The sequence below is a fragment of the Hemitrygon akajei genome, chromosome 5, assembly GCF_048418815.1.
Source record: "Hemitrygon akajei chromosome 5, sHemAka1.3, whole genome shotgun sequence".
Lineage (NCBI taxonomy): Eukaryota > Metazoa > Chordata > Chondrichthyes > Myliobatiformes > Dasyatidae > Hemitrygon > Hemitrygon akajei.
Genome location: NC_133128.1, coordinates 113,122,497 through 113,143,021, shown reverse-complemented (window position 1 = coordinate 113,143,021; position 20,525 = coordinate 113,122,497). Strand labels below are relative to the sequence as shown.

Sequence of the window (20,525 nt, the reverse complement as noted above, 5' to 3'; positions counted from 1 at the left end):
TCTCTAGACCCCATCTCTCTAAATCCCGTCTCTCTAAACCCCGTCTCTCTAAACCCCATCTCTCTAAACCCCATCCCTCTAAAGCCCGTCTCTCTAAACCACTTCTCTCTAAACCCCGTCCCTCTAAACCCCGTCTCTCTAAACCCCATTGCTCTAAACCCCGTCTCTTTAAACCCTGTCCCTCTAAATCCCGTCTCTCTAAACCCTGTCTCTCTAAACCCGGTTGCTCTAAACCCCGTCCCTCTAAACCCCATCTCTCTAAACCCCGTTGCTCTAAACCCCGTCCCTCTAAACCCTGTCTCTCTAGACCCCATCTCTCTAAACCCTGTCTCTCTAAACCCCGTTGCTCTAAACCCCGTCCCTCTAAACCCTGTCTCTCTAGACCCTGTTGCTCTAAACCCCATCCCTCTAAACCCCGTCCCTCTAAACCCCGTCTCTCTAAACCCCATCTCTCTAAACCCCATCCCTCTAAAGCCCGTCTCTCTAAACCCCATCCCTTTAAACCCTGTCCCTCTAAACCCCGTCTCTCTAAACCCCGTCTCTCTAGACCCCGTCTCTCTAAAGCCTGTCTCTCTAAACCCCGTCTCTCTAAACCCCATCTCTCTAAACCCCATCCCTCTAAAGCCCGTCTCTCTAAACCACTTCTCTCTAAACCCCGTCCCTCTAAACCCCGTCTCTCTAAACCCCATTGCTCTAAACCCCGTCTCTTTAAACCCTGTCCCTCTAAACCCCGTCCCTCTAAACCCTGTCTCTCTAGACCCCGTCGCTCTAAACCTCGTCCCTCTAAACCCCGTCTCTCTAAACCCCATCTCTCTAAACCCCATCCCTCTAAGCCCGTCTCTCTAAACCCCATCCCTTTAAACCCCGTCCCTCTAAACCCCGTCTCTCTAAACCCCGTCTCTCTAGACCCCGTCTCTCTAAAGCCCGTCTCTCTAAACCCCGTCTCTCTAAACCCGATCTCTCTAAACCCCATCCCTCTAAAGCCCGTCTCTCTAAACCACTTCTCTCTAAACCCCGTCCCTCTAAACCCCGTCTCTCTAAACCCCATTGCTCTAAACCCCGTCTCTTTAAACCCTGTCCCTCTAAATCCCGTCTCTCTAAATCCTGTCTCGCTAAACCCCGTTGCTCTAGACCCCGTCCCTCTAAACCCCATCTCTCTAAACCCCGTTGCTCTAAACCCCGTCCCTCTAAACCCTGTCTCTCTAGACCCCATCTCTCTAAACCCTGTCTCTCTAAACCCCGTTGCTCTAAAGCCCGTCTCTCTAAACCCCGTCTCTCTAAACCCCATCTCTCTAAACCCCGTCCCTCTAAAGCCCGTCTCTCTAAACCCCTTCTCTCTAAACCCCGTCTCTCTAAACCCCATTGCTCTAAACCCCGTCTCTTTAAATCCTGTCCCTCTAAATCCCGTCTCTCTAAACCCTGTCTCTCTAAACCCCGTTGCTCTAAACCCCGTCCCTCTAAACCCTGTCTCTCTAGACCACGTCGCTCTAAACCCCGTCCCTCTAAACCTCATCCCTCTAAACCCCGTCTCTCTAAACCCCATCTCTCTAAACCCCATCCCTCTAAAGCCCGTCTCTCTAAACCCCATCCCTTTAAACCCCGTCCCTCTAAACCCCGTCTCTCTAAACCCCGTCTCTCTAGACCCCGTCTCTCTAAAGCTCCTCTCTAAACCCCGTCTCTCTAAACCCCATCTCTCTAAACCCCATCCCTCTAAAGCCCGTCTCTCTAAACCACTTCTCTCTAAACCCCGTCCCTCTAAACCCCGTCTCTCTAAACCCCATTGCTCTAAACCCCGTCTCTTTAAACCCTGTCCCTCTAAATCCCGTCTCTCTAAACCCTGTCTCTCTAAACCCCGTTGCTCTAAACCCCGTCCCTCTAAACCCTGTCTCGCTAGACCCCATCTCTCTAAACCCCGTCGCTCTAAACCCCGTCCCTCTAAACCCTGTCTCTCTAGACCCCATCTCTCTAAACCCTGTCTCTCTAAACCCCTTCTCTCTAAACCCCGTCTCTCTAAATCCTGTCCCTCTAAACCCTGTCTCTCTAAATCCCGTCTCTCTAAACCCCATCCCTCTAAAGCCCGTCTCTCTAAACCCCATCCCTCTAAACCCCGTCCCTCTAAACCCCGTCTCTCTAAACCCCGTCTCTCTAAACCCCATCTCTCTAGACCCCGTCTCTCTAAAGCCCGTCTCTCTAAAACCCGTCTCTCTAAACCCCATCTCTCTAAACCCCGTCCCTCTAAAGCCCGTCTCTCTAAACCCCTTCTCTCTAAACCCCGTCCCTCTAAACCCCGTCTCTCTAAACCCCATTACTCTAAACCCCGTCTCTTTAAATCCTGTCTCTCTAAATCCCGTCTCTCTAAACCCTGTCTCTCTAAACCCCGTTGCTCTAAACCCCGTCCCTCTAAACCCTGTCTCTCTAGACCCCGTCGCTCTAAACCCCGTCCCTCTAAACCCCGTCCCTCTAAACCCCGTCTCTCTAAACCCCATCTCTCTAAACCCCATCCCTCTAAAGCCCATCTCTCTAAACCCCATCCCTTTAAACCCCCGTCCCTCTAAACCCCGTCTCTCTAGACCCCGTCTCTCTAAAGCCCGTCTCTCTAAACCCCGTCTCTCTTCACCCCATCTCTCTAATCCCCGTCCCTCTAAACCCCATCTCTCTAAACCCCGTTGCTCTAAACCTCGTCCCTCTAAACCCCGTCTCTCTAGACCCCATTGCTCTAAACCCCGTCTCTTTAAACCCTGTCCCTCTAAATCCCGTCTCTCTAAACCCTGTCTCTCTAAACCCCGTTGCTCTAAACCCCGTCCCTCTAAACCCCATCTCTCTAAACCCCGTTGCTCTAAACCCCGTCCCTCTAAACCCTGTCTCTCTAGACCCCATCTCTCTAAACCCTGTCTCTCTAAACCCCGTTGCTCTAAACCCCGTCCCTCTAAACCCTGTCTCTCTAGACCCCGTCGCTCTAAACCCCATCCCTCTAAACCCCGTCCCTCTAAACCCCGTCTCTCTAAACCCCATCTCTCTAAACCCCATCCCTCTAAAGCCCGTCTCTCTAAACCCCATCCCTTTAAACCCCGTCCCTCTAAACCCCGTCTCTCTAAACCCCGTCTCTCTAGACCCCGTCTCTCTAAAGCCTGTCTCTCTAAACCCCGTCTCTCTAAACCCCATCTCTCTAAACCCCATCCCTCTAAAGCCCGTCTCTCTAAACCACTTCTCTCTAAACCCCGTTGCTCTAAACCCCGTCCCTCTAAACCCCGTCTCTCTAGACCCCATCTCTCTAAACCCCGTTGCTCTAAACCCCGTCCCTCTAAACCCTGTCTCTCTAGACCCCGTCGCTCTAAACCCCGTCTCTCTAAACCCCATCCCTCTAAACCCCGTCTCTCTAGACCCCGTCTCTCTAAACCCTGTCTCTCTAGACCCTGTCTCTCTAAACCCCATCTCTCTAAACCCTGTCTCTCTAGACCCTGTCTCTCTAAACCCCGTCTCTCTAAACCCTGTCTCTCTAGACCCTGTCTCTCTAAATCCTGTCTCTCTAAACCCCGTCTCTCTAAATCCTGTCCCTCTAAACCCCGTCTCTCTAGACCCCGTCTCTCTAGACCCCATCTCTCTAAACCCCGTCCCTCTAGACCCTGTCCCTCTAAATCCCGTCTCTCTAAACCCCGTCTCTCTAAACCCCATCCCTCTAAATCCCGTCTCTCTAAACCCCATCCTTCTAAACCCCGTCTCTCTAGACCCCGTCCCTCTAAACCCTGTCTCTCTAGACCCTGTCTCTCTAAACCCCATCTCTCTAAACCCTGTCTCTCTAGACCCTGTCTCTCTAAACCCCGTCTCTCTAAACCCTGTCTCTCTAGACCCTGTCTCTCTAAATCCTGTCTCTCTAAACCCCGTCTCTCTAAATCCTGTCCCTCTAAACCCCATGACTCTAAATCTTTCCTCCCATCATTCTGAATCTATGCCCTCTAGCTCTGGACTCCACGCTCCTGGGGAAAAGACTGTTACCATCCATCCAGACCTTGCTTCACATTGCTTTACACACTTCTATGAGGTTGACTCTCATTCTCCTACGTTCCAAAGAATAAAGACCTAACCTGGCCATCCTCTTCCTATACGTCATGCCCTCCTGTCCTGGCAACATCTTCCTTGCACTCTTTCTAGTTCAGTCCCGTCTTTCTTATAACAAGGTGACCAAACTGTAGGCAGTAAGTATTCCAATTGTGGCCTTACCAGTCACTAACCAATAATAGGGGATTTCAACAACTCTAATATTAGCTGGGGTGCAAGTTGTATGGAGAGATCTGGAAAGAAAAGAATGGTTAAATTGCATCTAGGAGAATGCCTTTGATCAATATATAAAAAGCTGAACAAGTGAAGGGGTCTGTGGACAATTCTGAATTAGGTTTTAACAAATAAAATCATCCAGATAGATATTGCATTTGTGACAGTGGCTTAACTTGATCAAATTTAGCATATCAGAATTAAACTGAAATGAAACTCAAAATGGAGAGAAGGAAAGTTCGCCTGGCTGAAAAGTGGTTTTGTAAAATGGGGGATATACACAGTAGCCACATTGCTAGTTACCTCCTGTACCTAATAAAGTTGCCACTGAGCCCATGTTCATGGGCTTCTGCTGCTGTAGCCCATCCACTTCAATGTTCAACATGTTGTGTGTTCAGAGATGCTCTTCTACAAACCACTGTTGTAATGTGTGGTTATTTGACTTACTGTCACCTTCCTGTCAGCTTGAACCAGTCTGGCCATTCTCCTCTGACCTCTCTCAATAATGAGGCATTTTCACCCACAGAATTGCCATTCACTGGATGTTTTTTGCTTTATGCACCATTCTCTGTAAACTCTAGAGACAGTTGTGTGTGAAAATTTCAGGAGATCAGCAGTTTCCAAGATGGTCAAACCTCTCTGTGTGGCAGCAACAATCATTCCAAAGTCACTTGATTACATTCTTCCCCATTCTCATGCTTGGTCTGAACAACAATGGAATCTCTTGACCATGTCTGCATGCTTTTATATATTGAGTTGCTGCCACGGAACTGGCTGATTTGATATTTGCATTAACAAGCAGGTGTACAGGTGTACCTAATAAAGTGGCCACTGAGTGTTATTACCGTACATATATACAACATTGAGTTTCTTTTTTTCTTGCAGGCCTTTACAGGAAAATAAAGAAATATAATAGATTTTACAACAAATTGTACGTAGACAAGGAATGACAAGCAACCAATGTGCAAAAGAAGACAAATTATCTATATAATAACATATAAAATTTAAAAAGTACTGAGAACATGAGTTTTTGAGTTCTTGAAAGTGAGTCTATAGGTTGTAATGTAAGTTTAGCATTGAGGTGAGAAATCACCCTGTACAAAATGTGACATTTATTATGATATTACGGACAGTGTTTTTCAGCCAGGAGTCCTACCTTATCTGGTCACTGCGTTTATTCATTTCCACCGCTCTTCCTGCCTTTGGTTTTCTGATTGCGGGAACCTCGTTTGCCCCTGTCACATGTTCATTTCAAAGCCAATGCATGCAATCGTTAATCTCTTTCCCTTCGTATGCAAGCTCCCGACAGTGGATTGCCAAGCCCCCTGACTGAAGTTTGAGTTGTTCCAGGATCTCAGCCCAAAATGTCAGCTCTTTATTCCTCTCCTTAGACGCTGCCTGACCTGCTAAGTCCGTCCAGCATTTTGTGTGTGTGTGTGTTGCTCTGAATTTCCAGCATCTACAGTGTCTCTGGTGTCAATGAGTTAACTTAATAGTGGCTTTGGGGTAAAGGAACATAGAACAGTACTGCACAGGAACAGGACATTCAGTCCAGAATACTGTGCCAAATTAGCTAAAAACACACAAACATTTATCCCTCCTACCTACACTATGTCCATATCCCTCCATCTTCCTCACATCAATCTTCCTATCCAAACGTCTCTTACAAGCCTCTAATGTGTCCGCCTCTACCACCATACCAGGCATCCACCACTCTCTGAGTAAAAAACTTACCCCTCACATCCCCGTTGAACCTACCCCCTCTCACCTTCAATGCATGCCCTCCGGTATTAGGCATTTCAACCCTGGGAAACAGATACTCTCTGTCCACTGTATGCATGGAGGGGGAAGAGTATTTGTTTAGTATGAAGGGTGACTGCATCTTCAACATACAGAACAGAATGTTCAACTGAGCATTTAATGGGCTATCTAATTAATACAGTTATCGAGTCATAGACAGTACAGCACACCAACAGGCCATTCTGCCCACCTATTCCATACCGAACTGTTATCCTATCTTGACCTATCAACCTGCACCCAGACCATAACCCTCCATTCCCCTCCCAACCATGTACCTATCCAAATTTCTCTTAAATGTTGAAATCAAACCCATATCCACTATTTCTGCTTGCGACTTGTTCCACACTTGCATAATCTTCTGAGTGAAGAAGGCCCCCCTCAAGTTCCCCTTAAACATTTCACCTTTCACCCTTTATCTGTGGCCTCTAGTTCTAGTCTCAGTCAACCCCAGTGGAAAAAGCCTTCCACACTCCTCATAATTTTGTATATGTCTATCAAATCTCCCTCCATTCTCCTACACTCCAGGAAATAAAGTCCTAACCTATTCAAATTTTCCCTATAACTCAGATTCTCAAGTCCCAGTAACATCCTTGAATCTTTGCTGTTTTACAATTATGTGAGAACTTTTTAAGAATTTATTTCCATCTCCTGTTTAAACCTTCTTTGTAAAGATAAAATCAAACCGTATTTTTATCGCCTCTCCATTTACCTTAATGCTGTTTACATTGTAAATACATGCTGGTATTTATGTATTTATGCAAATTTTATTCCGTATCTGCACTTTAACCTCTGACTTTATTTTACACCACAGCAAATTTTCTAATACATGTGAATGTATATGGCGAATGAAGTTGATCCTTAGTCACCACTATACACTCAATGGTCACTTGATCAGCTACAGGGGTGGAACCTGATGTGGTCTTCTGTTGCTGTAGCCCACCCTCATTCAGAGATGCTCTTCTGCACACTGCTGTTGTATGCTGTGGTTATCTGAGTGCCAGTCACCTTGAACCAGTCTGGCCATTGTCCTCTGACCTCTCTCATTGACGAGGCATTTTCACCCACAGAACTGCCACTCACTGGATTTTTTTTTTTTTGTTTCTTTTGTTTTTCACATTGTGCTTTGTAAACTCTAGAGAATCTGTGCATGCAATCCCAGGAGATCGGCAGTATCTGAGATACTCAGATCATAAGACTATGACGTAGGAGCAGATTTAGGCCATTGACCCATCAAATCTCTCTGCCTTTCCTTCAGGACTGAATTATTCTCCCCTCTCAACCCCATTCTCCTGCCTTCTCCCCATAACTTTTGATGCCCTGATGAATCAAGAACCTAATAAGACCATAAGACCTAGACCTGACATCAACAATCACTCCATGGAAAAAAACTCACTTAGATCACATTTCTTCCCCATTCTGATGCTTGCTCCGAACAACAACTGAACCTCTTGACCATGTCCACATGCTTTTATGCATTGAGTTGCTGCCACGTGATTGGCTGATTAGATATTTGCATGAACATGCAGGTGTACTGGTGTGTCTAATAATGTGGTCATTGAGTGCCTTGACAATTGAAAAATTCTGCATAGAGACACAAGAGGCTGCAGATGCTGGAATCTGGAATCTGGAATCTGGAGGGACAAACAATCCACCAGAGGAACTGATGCTGTTTTTGATTTGAAACATCAGAATTCCTGTCACAATCCCCCTTCCCTCAGAAGCTGCTCAACCCGTTGAGTTATTCCAGCAGATCGTTTGTAGCCTTCGTAGCCTTTTTTACTCCTGTCCTGTAAACGAGGAGCTGAATGAATGGGGAAAGGTCTTTCTCCAAAAGCCCATGTCCGCCCCCCCCCCCCGTGTTATAGAGGCATAGAACACTACTGCAGAGCGAGTGCACCATTATTCCACCTAGTCCCATCGACCCGTATTCTATACCCCTCCCCTCTGTGTATTTATCCAATCTTCTCCCAAATGTTGCAGTCCTGCTAACAGCTCGTTCCACACTCACAGCACCCTTTGAATGAAGAAGTTCGCCCTCAGGTTTCCCCTTATATAGTTCACTTTTCAACTTTGACCTATGACCTTTAGTTCTCGTCTCACCAGTCCTCAGTGGACAAAGCCTGCCTACATTTACCCTCATAATTTAGTATACCTCTGGCAAATCTCCTCTCATTTTCCTGCACTCCAGGGAATGTAGGAATTTATTCAACCTTTCCCTATAACTCAGGTCCTCAAGTCCCAGCAACATCCTTGTAAATTTTCTCTGTACTCTTTTAATCTTATTGACATCTTTTCTGTAGTTAGGTGACCAGTGCCGTAAATAAAACTCCAAACTTGGCCTCGCCAGCTTCTTATACAACATCAGCATGAATTTCTGTACTAAGTAGTAGTATTTATTAAGGCCGATCTGCCACAAGCTCTCCTTAACGTCCCTGTCTACTTGGGTTGCCTTATTGACCCTGGAATCTTGCTGTGCTCAATGGACCTGCAATATTTCCTCTGCTACAAGCGTCACCGCCCTCCCCGTAGTTACTGAAGATCGCCGCCTTGAATCGGTTGATTTATACAGGATTTTTAATATGAACGAAAACTTGCGACTGAGAGCGAGTGGCTTGTCCTGGAACGGTAGAGAGAGAGAGATTACTTTACGCGTATGGACAGCCTTGCAAATGCTTCTGAAACCCTGAAAATCGGAAACGAAAACGTGCTTCTAAACAACTATTTCTTGATGAAGAGCGAGCGAACGAAAGGGGCGATAACAAGGGACAACCTCTCATTTCTCAACATTGAACTTGTTCCATGTTTTCAAGTCTCTACGGCTCATGCTCTTAGTATCATGTGTTTGTTTATTATTATTGCAGTATTTGTTTTTTTTCTATTTGTTCAATATGTCGTTTGGACATTGGTCGTTTGTCTTCGTTTGTGTGTAGTTTTTCATTGATTCTGTTATATAGATCTCATGGCGACATACAAGTACTTTGATAATACATTTACTTTGAATTTTGATTTCTGCTGCGCTCATATTCCCTAACTTGGAACGAGAAATTCCCTCCATTATCACGAACACAGAACCGGCTCCAAACTGAACAATTCCGCCTGGTTCTCGTGCGCTCAGTTCCCCCGTGACTCGGGGGTCCGATAACCCTTTCAGCGGCTTCTCTGTCCGCTCTTGGCGGAGTTTCGTGGCAGTAAGGGGATAATTAGTTAACGAAATGGCATTTGAAAAGGCTCTTCGTCCCCGGGGGAAAAAGTGTGGAGAGGGGCGGGTACGGAGACGGTGCTCCTCCCTCGCCTAGAAAGGCGGACACTCTAACGGCGCAGTCGTGGGCCAAGGGACCGGCAGCCCATTGTAGGACCAAAATACACACACAGACCCGTGCGCCAAGGAATGCGGTGAGAGAGGCTCAGCGGGCTCAGAGGAAGTTGGGGGATCCCAGAAACAGCGGCACATGAAAACGTGGGCGAAGGTAGAAAACGAGAGTGGAGAGGAAGCGGGGACAAAAGAAGGGAAAGAATAGAAGGATAGACACAATAAATGAAAAAAGGAGGGGCCAAGTACGCAGAAGAGAAAGACAGACGAGACAGGCAGAGAACAGGCGCGGAACCAAAACTCGTAAAGACGGAAGGATAGAAGTGACATACGATGTAAAGTGATCCGAAGAGGTAATTAGAAACGGGGACGCTTTTAATTGTGGGACTCAGGTCTTGCTCAACTGTCCCCCAAGCTAGGGAGAACCCTTTAGAGAGTGGGTGTTATTGCCGAGAGTTCCCTGGAAACTGCGAGGGGAGTTGAGGTGATCTGCAGGTGATTCTGTGATAGGCTGGCAGTGCCGTCCTACGCGGTCGCCCGGCCAGGAATTGTAGAGAGCTCTTCTCACACTGAGAGGGACCTCCCCAGATCTCCAAATCTCTGCACTTGTCACTCCAGGAACATGGAGAAGTCCAAGAACTTCAGGATCGACGCTCTGTTAGCCGAAGAGCCTGCCCGGGCGGTGCCGAGCTCTTCTCCTCCAGTGCTGAGTCCCAACTCGATGCCCGAGAGTTCAGCGGGGAGCCCGGGCTCCTGTATCCGCACCGACACACCGTCTCCCCGGGGAACGGTGGGCGCCGTGTCGCTGGCTAGCGGGATCATCCCCAAGCCGGGTCTACTCAACCTGCAACCCCCAGCACTTGGCTCTCTGTCCCACTCCGCTTTGCCCACCATGTACGGGCATCCCGTCTACACCTATCCGGCATTGGGAGCCCACCACCCAGCTCTGTCGTACGGGCCTTTCCCGCAGCTCGCTCAGCCACACCCCGAGCACCTCAAGGCGGCCGCCGCCGCGGGCTCTTTCCAGCTCGATCACTGGCTCCGGGCTCAAGCCGCCGGCATGATGATACCTAGACTACCCGACTACAACAGTGAGTACCTGACTTCATTGACAAGTGTAGAGTTTGTATAGTTCATAACAATCGGTGAATCTGTGTCAATATTTGTGAAGTTAGTCTTTCGTCGACCCCTAGAACAGAAAAAGGCCCTTCGGCCCAACTCGCCCATGCCGACCAGGATGCCTCGCTGCGTTTGTCCCATGTCCCTTACCTGTCCACGTACTTGCTCAAACATTTGAGGGAGTTAGAGGAATAGGAAGCCAACGCGGGCAAATGGGACCGACACCATGGTCGGCATGGGCGCAGTGGGCCAAAAGGCCTGTTTCCATGATTCGAATTGTACCTGCCTCTACCACTTTCTCTAGCAGCTCCTTCAATGTAAACGTTGCCCCTTTAAATCTTTCCACTCTCACTTTAAACTTGTCCTCTAGCTTTAGACTCCCCTACCCTGGGGGGAAAAACAGTTTTATAGACCTCTGTACGGTCACTCCTCTGCCTCCTACACTCCGGGCTAAATATTCCCCTAGCCTGAACTCGTTTTTATTGACTGTAATCCAAATGTGTCACACAAACTTCCATTTTTAGAGGGAAAAAAATCCTCACAATCTAGAAAAGTAATGCTTAGAAATTTACCGAAAAAAGACTGCTCGGTGCAGTTTAGGGAAGTTCGGTTTTGGTCGACCCTTTAGAGAACGGATTTCGAGGCTTTGGAAAGGGTGCAGTAAAGGGTTTACTAGGATGCCGCCTGAATCAGAGGGCGGGTGTTATAACCAGATACTGGACAAGTTTAGGTTGTTTTCTCTGAGGCGGCAGAGGCTGAGGGGAGATCCGATAGATATTTACAAAATTATGAGAGGCACAGATCGAGTAGACGGGCAGCAGCATCTTTTTCCCAGGGTTAAATGACTAATTCCATGCATTTAAGGTGAAACGGGGTAAGTTCAGTGGAGATGTTCGGGGCAAGGTTTTGGCACAGAGGGCGGTGGGTGGGTGTCTGAAGTGCCCTGCCAAGGGTGGTGGTGGAGGCAAATACGACAGAGATGTTGAAGAGGCTCTTGGACAGGTACATGAATGTGCTAGCAATGGAATGATATAGGTAGAAGCGATTAGTTCAGCAATTAATTCAACACAGGTGGCGGGCCCAGTGACCTGTTCTCTGTTCTGTATCTATGTTCGTGAGAAATTGAGAATAGATGCTTCAAATTATGAAACATTTGATAAAGATTTACCAAAATCAGAATCATGTTTAATATCACTGACATATATCGTGAAATTTATTGTTTTGTGGTAGTAGCAGTGAAATACATGGAAAGCTATAAATTATAATAAAGTGTAAAATTTTTGTATAATAATACTGACAGCATAGAAGCCACGTTAATAGACTACTGTAACTGACCACTAGTACGGGTGGGGTGGGGGAGTTTGTAATAGATTTGACGTTGAGGGAGTGAGTGTGGGTTCCAGTGCAACAAGAGGGGAAACGGTGCTGATGGCATCGTATGTGGGGGGGGGGGGGGGAAGCGCAGGTTCAACAATTACTTTTTTCTATTTCCACAATTCGTTGTCTTTATTTGTATTTATTCTGAATGCCTGCAAGAAAATGAATCTCAGGGTAGTATATGGTGACGTATACACTGCGTACTTTGATAATAAATTTACTTTGAACTTTCTGTACTCTTCCTTGGTAGAACTATGAAAAATATAAGTATGATTATGAAATGAATAGTACTCTTGCGCTTCCTCCGCCAATAAAATCACAGCTGATCTATTACCCTCATGCCACTACCTAAGTATCCAATAATGTACCTATTGCTGTCTTGACTAAGCTTTGCGAGCCCTTCCCCAACCCCTGCCCAGGAATTCCAAAGATTCGCCACACTTGGGGTGAAGAAATTTCTTCTCAACTCCGTGCGGAACTTCGTGCTGTGACCCTCAGTCGATTGGTAGTCCAGACAAAAATATCACCAACCCTGCATCTGCTTTATTTAGCCCAACAGAAGTGTTATACGCTTCACTGAGATCACCTCATTCTCTTCTTGACTCAGGACAATGTCCTCTCCGTTTAGATCCTGTCCACGTGACACTGGAGACCGCGGGTGCTGGAATCTGGATCAAACACAGAAGCAACCTGTTGGACCAACTCAGCAGGAGAGAGAGCGTCTGCAGGCCGTCCACTCCCCTGGCCTGACCCAGCATTTTGTGCATTTTATTTTAAATTCAGGATCTATCTGATGAACGTATAAAACTGGTTAGACCACCCTTGTATTCAGTTGAGGTCACCTCATTAGAGGAAGGATCTATCTCTCTGTCTGTCTTTGTATGTATGTATCTATTAGTTTTTGTATTTGCAGTTTGCCATATTTGTGTAGTTTTTCAAGGATTCTATTGTGTTCCTTTGTACCTACTGCGAATGCCCGCAAGAAAATGAACCTCAAGATTGTATATGGTGACGTATACTATTGCCGTTCCTCTCCACGCGTAGGGCGACAACCGTGTCCTTCCTTTGCATCTTGTGTTTTTTACCAGGCAGAGTTGCTAGCTTGACGCTCAACCCAGCACGGATGGACAGCGTGCCAGGAGCCGGCCGAATTCGACCCCAGGGCCACTCGCCTGGAAGTCCGGTGCTGATGCCACCACAGGCCGGCTGACATATATAGCACATACATAATAAATTTACTTTGAACTTTGTAAGAGAGCTTCTTTTCCTCTCCTACAGTGATGTTGTTAAAGAGGCAAAAGAAATCGACAAGTCAACTGGTCGACCAGCATCCGTAGAGACACCCCGTCACTTCTGTTGAAGTGCCTCGACCTAAAATGTCGCTGCACCGTTTGCCTCCATAGACGCTGAGATCTGCTATTGTTCTAGATTGCAGCATCTGCAGGCTCGTTTATCTTCATAGTGAACAGGATGTCAACATTAATGAGGTTTGGATAGGTACATGGATGGGAGGGTGCTGGTCGATTATGCAGAATAAGAGTTCGGCGTGGACTAGATGGGCCGATTGGCCTGTTTCTGTGCTGCACTGTTCGATGGCTAACCGAATAACTCTTTCACAGATCCACGCAAGAATGACTGACCAAACGGTCCCCTTATTTGTTCTGTGTGTGTGTGTGTGTCTTTAATGTTGCAAAAATATATATGCATATAATTCCAGATAAAGGGCCTCGGTCCGAAACGTCCACTGTTTATTCCTATCCATAAACGCTGCCCGATCTGCTGAGTTAATCCAGCATTTCTGTGCGTGTTGTCCGGTATATTGAGAGTCACAGAGAACTACAGCACGGAAACAATCTTTTCGGCCCATCTTGTCTGTGCCGAACTATTAATCTGCCTAGACTCGCCGACTTGTATCCGGACCACATCCCTCCCATCCGTGCACCTACCCAAACCCCTGTCAAATGTTGAAATCCACCACTTGCGCTGACAGCTCGTTTCATACTCTCAGGACTCTGAGTTAAGAAATTCTCCTTTCGCCCTTAATCCATGACTCCTAGTTCTAGTCTCACCCATCCTGCTGGCATAATTTTGTATACCTCTATCCGTCACTCCAGGGAATAAAGTCCTAACCTATTCAACTATAACCCTATAGCTCAGGTCCTCAAATCTTGACATACCGGGCAGGTTACCTTTTTGAAAATATAATAGAAAGGAAAACTGATCATATTTTTCGTGTTTACGCTTGCTGTTTTTTTTTCGTAGTGGCGTGCATCTCACTCTATTTCCTGGGAACATTATGTGGGAATAAACTTTCCTTCTGATACCTAGATCAGGAAAAATAAATCTGAGTTAAGTTTAAAATGGAGGTTATTCAGAGGAGTTGTTAAGAGTTCACATTTTAATCGAATTATCACGAGGACACCCTCAAAGCGTGTTTTACTGTTCGTTCAGTGTGACGGCTGTTTTGACATGGGCCGGACGTCCCGTTAAAACTGCTCATCGGGTTATAAATTCCAAATGTCGTTACAAAATAAAGGATTCTTCTGAATATCGGCGCGGCTTTGTTCTGCCGTGGCATCTGTTCCGTGTTTGAGAAGGAACAGTTGTGTATTGTGCTGTGCGTCGGAATGTTTGAGCCTAGGATACAGTGCAAGTCCCCTTTGTCACTCGCCCCTGATACTGAAGCGGGATTAAGACATTAAGCCTCTCTGGGTCCGAAGTAGCTGTCGTGGATCGGTCGCTGGCAAATGCCGCTCTTTTCGGTTTCCTGTGGGGTGGAGGGACACTTTTGTATAAATATTATCTATATATATATCCATCTAAGCATGAACTATGGAGAGGAAATTATCACTCCATTAGGATACCCTAAAGTGGTTTGAGTGCGATCATGATCTTCATAAGAATTGTCTCTCTGCGATTGCGTGTGTGTAAAACGGAGAGAGAGAGGAAGAGGAAGAGAGAGTGACTGAAGGGGGAGAGAGAAGAAAGGGTGACAGAGAAAGGGGAGAGTATTACTCTTCTAAGCACGAGCTATATATACTGCAGGCGTAAACGAAATTGTCACTATATCAAAATACCCCGAAGTCTTTTGAATCCTGCACTTTCTCTGTAACTGTAACACTTTATTCTACAATCTTGTTGTTTCCTCTTGTGCTACCTCAATGCATTGTTGTAATGAACTGATCTCCATGGGTAGCGTGCAAAACAAAGTTTTTCACTGTACCTAGCTGCAGGTGTCAATAATAAACCAATTTACTGTTTTACCAATTATTCATCTACGCGTCAGCTATATGTATGTCTATTACAGGCGTGTAGGAAATGTTCGTTACATCAGTATCCCCTACAGTCTTCTAATAGTTGTATGGTCATTACCTTATTCTTGGGTATGTGTGTGTGTGTGGGGGGGGGGGCGGGTTGTGGAGAGGCGTTCAGAGGGAGCTCACGTGCTAGTATCATATGCATATCCGTTTTATAAATAAATAACCACGTTATATATTGCATGTAACAGCTTTCATCTCCAGATTTAGGCCCGCCAATGCGTTTTCCCTGTGCGGTTCATTGGGATCACGCAGTGTGTGTGGAGGTCAAGTTGTTAAAGGAAGCTGTCGTTCAGTCTAATTGCTTGTTGGAATAATTGGATCAATTTGCAGTTGGATCCGGGGCTGTTTCACGGCCCATTTGCCACAATGAAGAAGGGATCGTTGTGTGTAGGGTACAGATGAGATTAGATGCGGTGCGTACTCCAACAACAGAAGCACAAAGCGGGAGACTTCACACCTCGCACACGTGTTTACACAGGGATCACATCTTGTTCAGTCGGAGAGAAATGCGAGAGGGAAAACTGAAGTCGGATAGGGTTACAGGGAGAAACTAAAATAGAACGAGAGGTAGACAGAAATAGAGAGAGAGCAGGGAGAGCGATGGGACACATGGGGAGAATCAGAATGAGAATCAAGTTTATTATCACGGTCTCCTATAACGTGAAATGTATTGCAGCATAAAGTCAATATTTATTACAATTAAGACAAATTAATATATATTACAAAAATAACGAAGTAGCATCTATAGAAAAGTACAGTCGACATTTCGGGCCGAGACCTTTCAGCAGGACTAGAGGAAAAAACGATGAGTAGATTTAAAAGGTGTGTGTGTTTGGCGGGGTGGGGGTAAGCACAAGGTGATAGGTGAAAGCTGAAAAGGGGGGTGAAGTAAAGAGCTGTGAAGTTGATGAAGGGGGGGGGGGTCTGATAGGAGAGGACCGAAGGCCCTGGAAGAAAGAAAGGAGGCCTGGGTAGTCTCCATCCTGATGGTATGAACATCGATTCCTTGAACTTCACCATTTCCCATTCCCATTTTCCTCTCTCATCTTGTCTCCTCGCCTCCCTCGCTTCTTTCTTCCAGGGCCTTCGGTTCTTTCCAATCACATTCCCCCTTCTCCAGTCCTGTATCTCTTTCACCAATCAACTTCCCAGCTCTTTACTTCACCCCTCCCCCTCCCGGTTTCACCTATCACCTGGTGTTGCTCTCTCCCTCCCCTTTAAAATCTACTCCTCCAGTCTTTTTTCTCCAATCACACTGAAGGTTCTCGGCCAGAAACATTGACTGTTACTCTTTTCCCTGGATGCCGCTGACTTCCTCCAGTATTTTGTGTGTTGTTTGCATTTCCAGCATCTACAGATTTTCTCTTGTTTATGAATGGATTCATGAACCGTTCATAAATATGATTGGAATGAGTTTATTATTGTCACAGGTACTGAGATATGGTGAAAAACTTGTCGCATACCATCACATAGCATAAATCATCACATCAGAAATGATTTTGGAGCTCAGGAGAATGAGGGGCGATCTTCAAAGTTCAAAGTAAATTTATTATCAAGTGTAGGTATATGTCACTAAATACTACCCCTGGGGTTCTTGCAGACATTCACAGAGAGAAAAATAAATACAATAGAATCAATGAAAAACTGCTTCCAAAGACTGACAAACAACCAATGATCAACGAAAGACAAACTGAGCACATACATACATACATACATACATCTTTCAAGGAGTCGGTAGGTTGTGTTCCGTGATCAGTTCAGTGTTGAGGTGAGTGAAGTTCTCCATGCTGGTTCAGGAGCCTAACAAGTGAAGGGTAATAACTGTTCCTGAACCTGGTGGTTTGGAACCTGAGGACTTTGCCTGGGATGGACTGGGATGAATCCGTCACTTTCTGTAGGCTATTCCATTCCTGGCCATTGGTGTTTCCATACCAGGTCATGAAGCCACTTTATACTGTGGAACTATAGAAGTTAGTCAAATTTTTAGATGATGTTGAATCTGTGCAAACTTTTAAGAAAATAGAGGTGCTGCTCTGCCATCTTTGTAATGGCACTTAAGTGCTGGTGCCAGAACAGAATCTGTGAAATGGTAATGCCAAGGAATTTAATGTTGTCCACCCTGTTCACCCCCATTCCCCTGATAAGGACTAGATCATGGACCTCTTCCTTTTTCCTCCTGTAGTTTTATAGAGGTGGTCTTAAGATAAAAATGAGGGTAAGTGATAGGGTAAATCTACACAGGTTTTCCCACTGAAGTTCATTGAGATTAGAACAAATGGTGAAAGGTCAGATATTTATAATATAAACAAACAAATAAATAAATGATACTTGGAATTGGATTTTGTGTTAAAAGATTAAGAATTCTTTGTTTTGATGTGATGATTGATGCCAAATATGTTTTTGTATAAGTAGGAGGGGTAGGCGTAATAAGCTGTAGCTTCAGCCTGCACCCTTTCAGTCTATTTTAAAGAGTTTTATTATTTAATTTTGTCTCATGAAATCATTGTTGAAAATGATGCTTTTTGTTATGTTTGTATTGACCGAAAAATAGAATTTCTTTTATTCATTCAAATATTTAAGGAGAAATTTGGGTTGGTGCAAGTATGGAACGAGCCATCAGTGAAGTGCGACTGCAGAATTTAAGGGAAGTTTGGATAAGTACATGGATGGGAGGCATATGGAGGGCTGTGGTCCAGGTCCAGGTGCAGGTCGGTGAGATTAGGCAGAAGGCATAGTCAGTATGGACTAGATGGGTTGAAGGGCTTGTTTCTGTGCTGGAGTGCTCTATGACTCCACAGAAAACTCCCATCAGACCCAAGGAAACTGAGAAGGAAAGACGGTTTGAGCTTGTGATGTTTTGTGTGAGGCTGCCTGTGTTTATTGTGGAGTGAGTTATGAAGCAGCTGCTGTCTGTGAATTGAAGAAAAATCTCCCTCTTTCCAACACACAACCACATACATCCACCTACCCTCCCTCTCACACTGACACACCTACTCTCATAACACACCCAACTGCCCTTACACACATGCATCTACACTTACACTCACATGTAGACTCACACACACACCTGTGCACACATAAGACCATAAGATATAGGAGCAGAAGTAGGCCAGTTGGCCCATCAAGCCTGCTCTGCCATTCAATAATGGGCTGATGCAATTCTTCCTGCCTTCTCCCCATACCCTTTGATGCCCTGGCTAATCAAGAACCCATCTATCTCTGCCTTAAATGCACCCAATGACTTAGTCTCCACAGCTGTGGCAACAAATTCCACAGATTTACCACCCTCCGACTAAATTACTTTCTCCGCATCTCAGTTCTAAATGGATGTCCTTCAGTCCTGAAGTCGTGCCCTTTTGTCCTGGACTCCCCTACCATGGGAAATAACTTTGCCAAATCTAATCTGTTCAGGCACACACACACCCACTCTCACACACCTGTACACACACCCAACCACCCTCACACGCACCCACATACATCCACCCACCCACCCTCTTAAACACCAATCCAATCTTACACACACACACACACACACACACACACACACACACACACACACACACACACACACACACACACACACACACACACACATTTAAATAATGTAGCCGATAATAATAAATGCAATAATGAGCATAGTAAATTGTACAAAACAGGCTGGTGCAATGTCCCATGGCGAAGACTGGGCAGTGTAAATTTAAATGTTAAAGTGACAATGACAAGAGAGGTAAAATTAAGGTTTCAGGAGCATGGCAGCACTGGGAAGGGGATGTGAGACAGGTGACTGGTTCAGGAACCTGACAGCAGTGCAGCAGGAGCTGTTCTCTTGTCCATGTTTTCAAGCTGCTGTAACTTCTCCTGGTAGGTAGAAGAGAGAAAAGTGAATGGCCAGGGTGGCTGGTAGCCTTGATGACACTGTTGGCCTTTCTGAAGCAACACACCATGAAAATGGACTGGACAGAAGGAAATGATGAGCCTGTGACAGACTGGGCAGTGTTTACCACTTTCTGCATGGTCCGGAACAGAGCAGCTGCTATAACAGGCTGAGATATAACCCATCAGGATACTTTCCATAGCGGATCTCTGGAAGTTCGAGAGAATCTTCAAGGGCAAGCCAAATTATCTCAGATGCCTAAGAAATTACATGCGCTGATGTGACTTCCTCAACACTACATCCATGTGGAGGGACCAGGAGAGGTTGACAAAGGAACAGGCTGTGATATCTGGAAGCCATAGTTGAGTTGAATTTCAGAATCAGAACCAGGTTTAATATCACTGATGTATGTCGTGACATTTGTTGTTTTGCAGCAGCAGTACAGTGCAATATTAAAATACTAAAAATAAAGATAGATTTTAAAAAACGTGCAGTTTGAGTGAGTTTCTTTCAGATGCTTTGGGGTTGTCCCACATTGCAGAGACATTTGGGTTAGTGGGTTAATTGGTTACATAGGTATAATTGGGTGGTGCGGGTTCATTGGGCCAGAAGGACCTGTTACTGTGTTGTATCTCTAAATAAAGAAGAAAAGGTGTGTGAGATAGTGAGGTTATGTTCATGGACTGATGGTGGAGGGGTAGAATTTGAGTGTGTGCCTTCAGGCTCCCTGATGGTAGTAATGCGAAGGGGGCATGTTCTGGATGGTGAGGGTCCTTGCTGAGGCACTGCCTTTTGATCCATGTCCGTATCAACACTGGGAGGGAAGATTCTGTCCCTGAAATGGTCTGTGATCTAACCCCTCACACCCACCACTGCATCATGTCCGATCTTGATGCCTTATAGACTGAAACAAGTGATTAAACTGGGTGCATTTTGAATTTGCAGTGATACTTGGAGAGGTGAATACTGGTGTGTTAATCCAGATTTAAAATAAACATAGAGTCATACAGCAAAGGAACAGGCCCTTCAGCCCACCTGCTCTATGCTGACGAAGACTTCCATCTAAGCTTGCCCCATCATCATCATCATGTGCCATACTCTGCCAGAACCTCGGTGACCTTTTTCTTCCACTGCGATCTGTCGGCAGTCAAACCTCTTGCATCTCTGGTGGTGAGGCTGGTCCACTCCTGATGTTGTCGATCCAGGTTGTCCTCTGTCTGCCTCGGGAGTGGCTTCCTTCTACCCGCCTTCAAGCAAAGTGAAGAGAATTTGAGTGAAGTAGGGCTTTTCTCTTTGGAGTAAAGGAGGATGAGAGGTGACCACAGAGGTTTACGAGATGTTAAGAGGCATAGATTGAGTGACTCAGGGTCATAATTGTGAGGCGATTGGAGGAAAGTATGGGGGGGGGGTCAGAGGTGGCATGTGTGTAGAACACACTGACAGGGGTGGTGTTAAA

The 20,525-nt window shown here is 45.9% G+C and overlaps 1 protein-coding gene across 1 annotated transcript in view; it reads left to right on the top strand.

Moving 5' to 3' along the window:
- Positions 1-9,441: 9,441 nt before the first annotated feature.
- mnx2b (motor neuron and pancreas homeobox 2b) overlaps positions 9,442-20,525 on the top strand; it is a 67,618-nt gene continuing 56,534 nt past the window's right edge. The window contains exon 1 of the mRNA XM_073044611.1: positions 9,442-10,470. Within this exon, the coding sequence (XP_072900712.1) occupies positions 10,002-10,470 (469 nt within the window). The 5' untranslated portion in view covers positions 9,442-10,001. The remainder of the gene's footprint in view (positions 10,471-20,525) is intronic.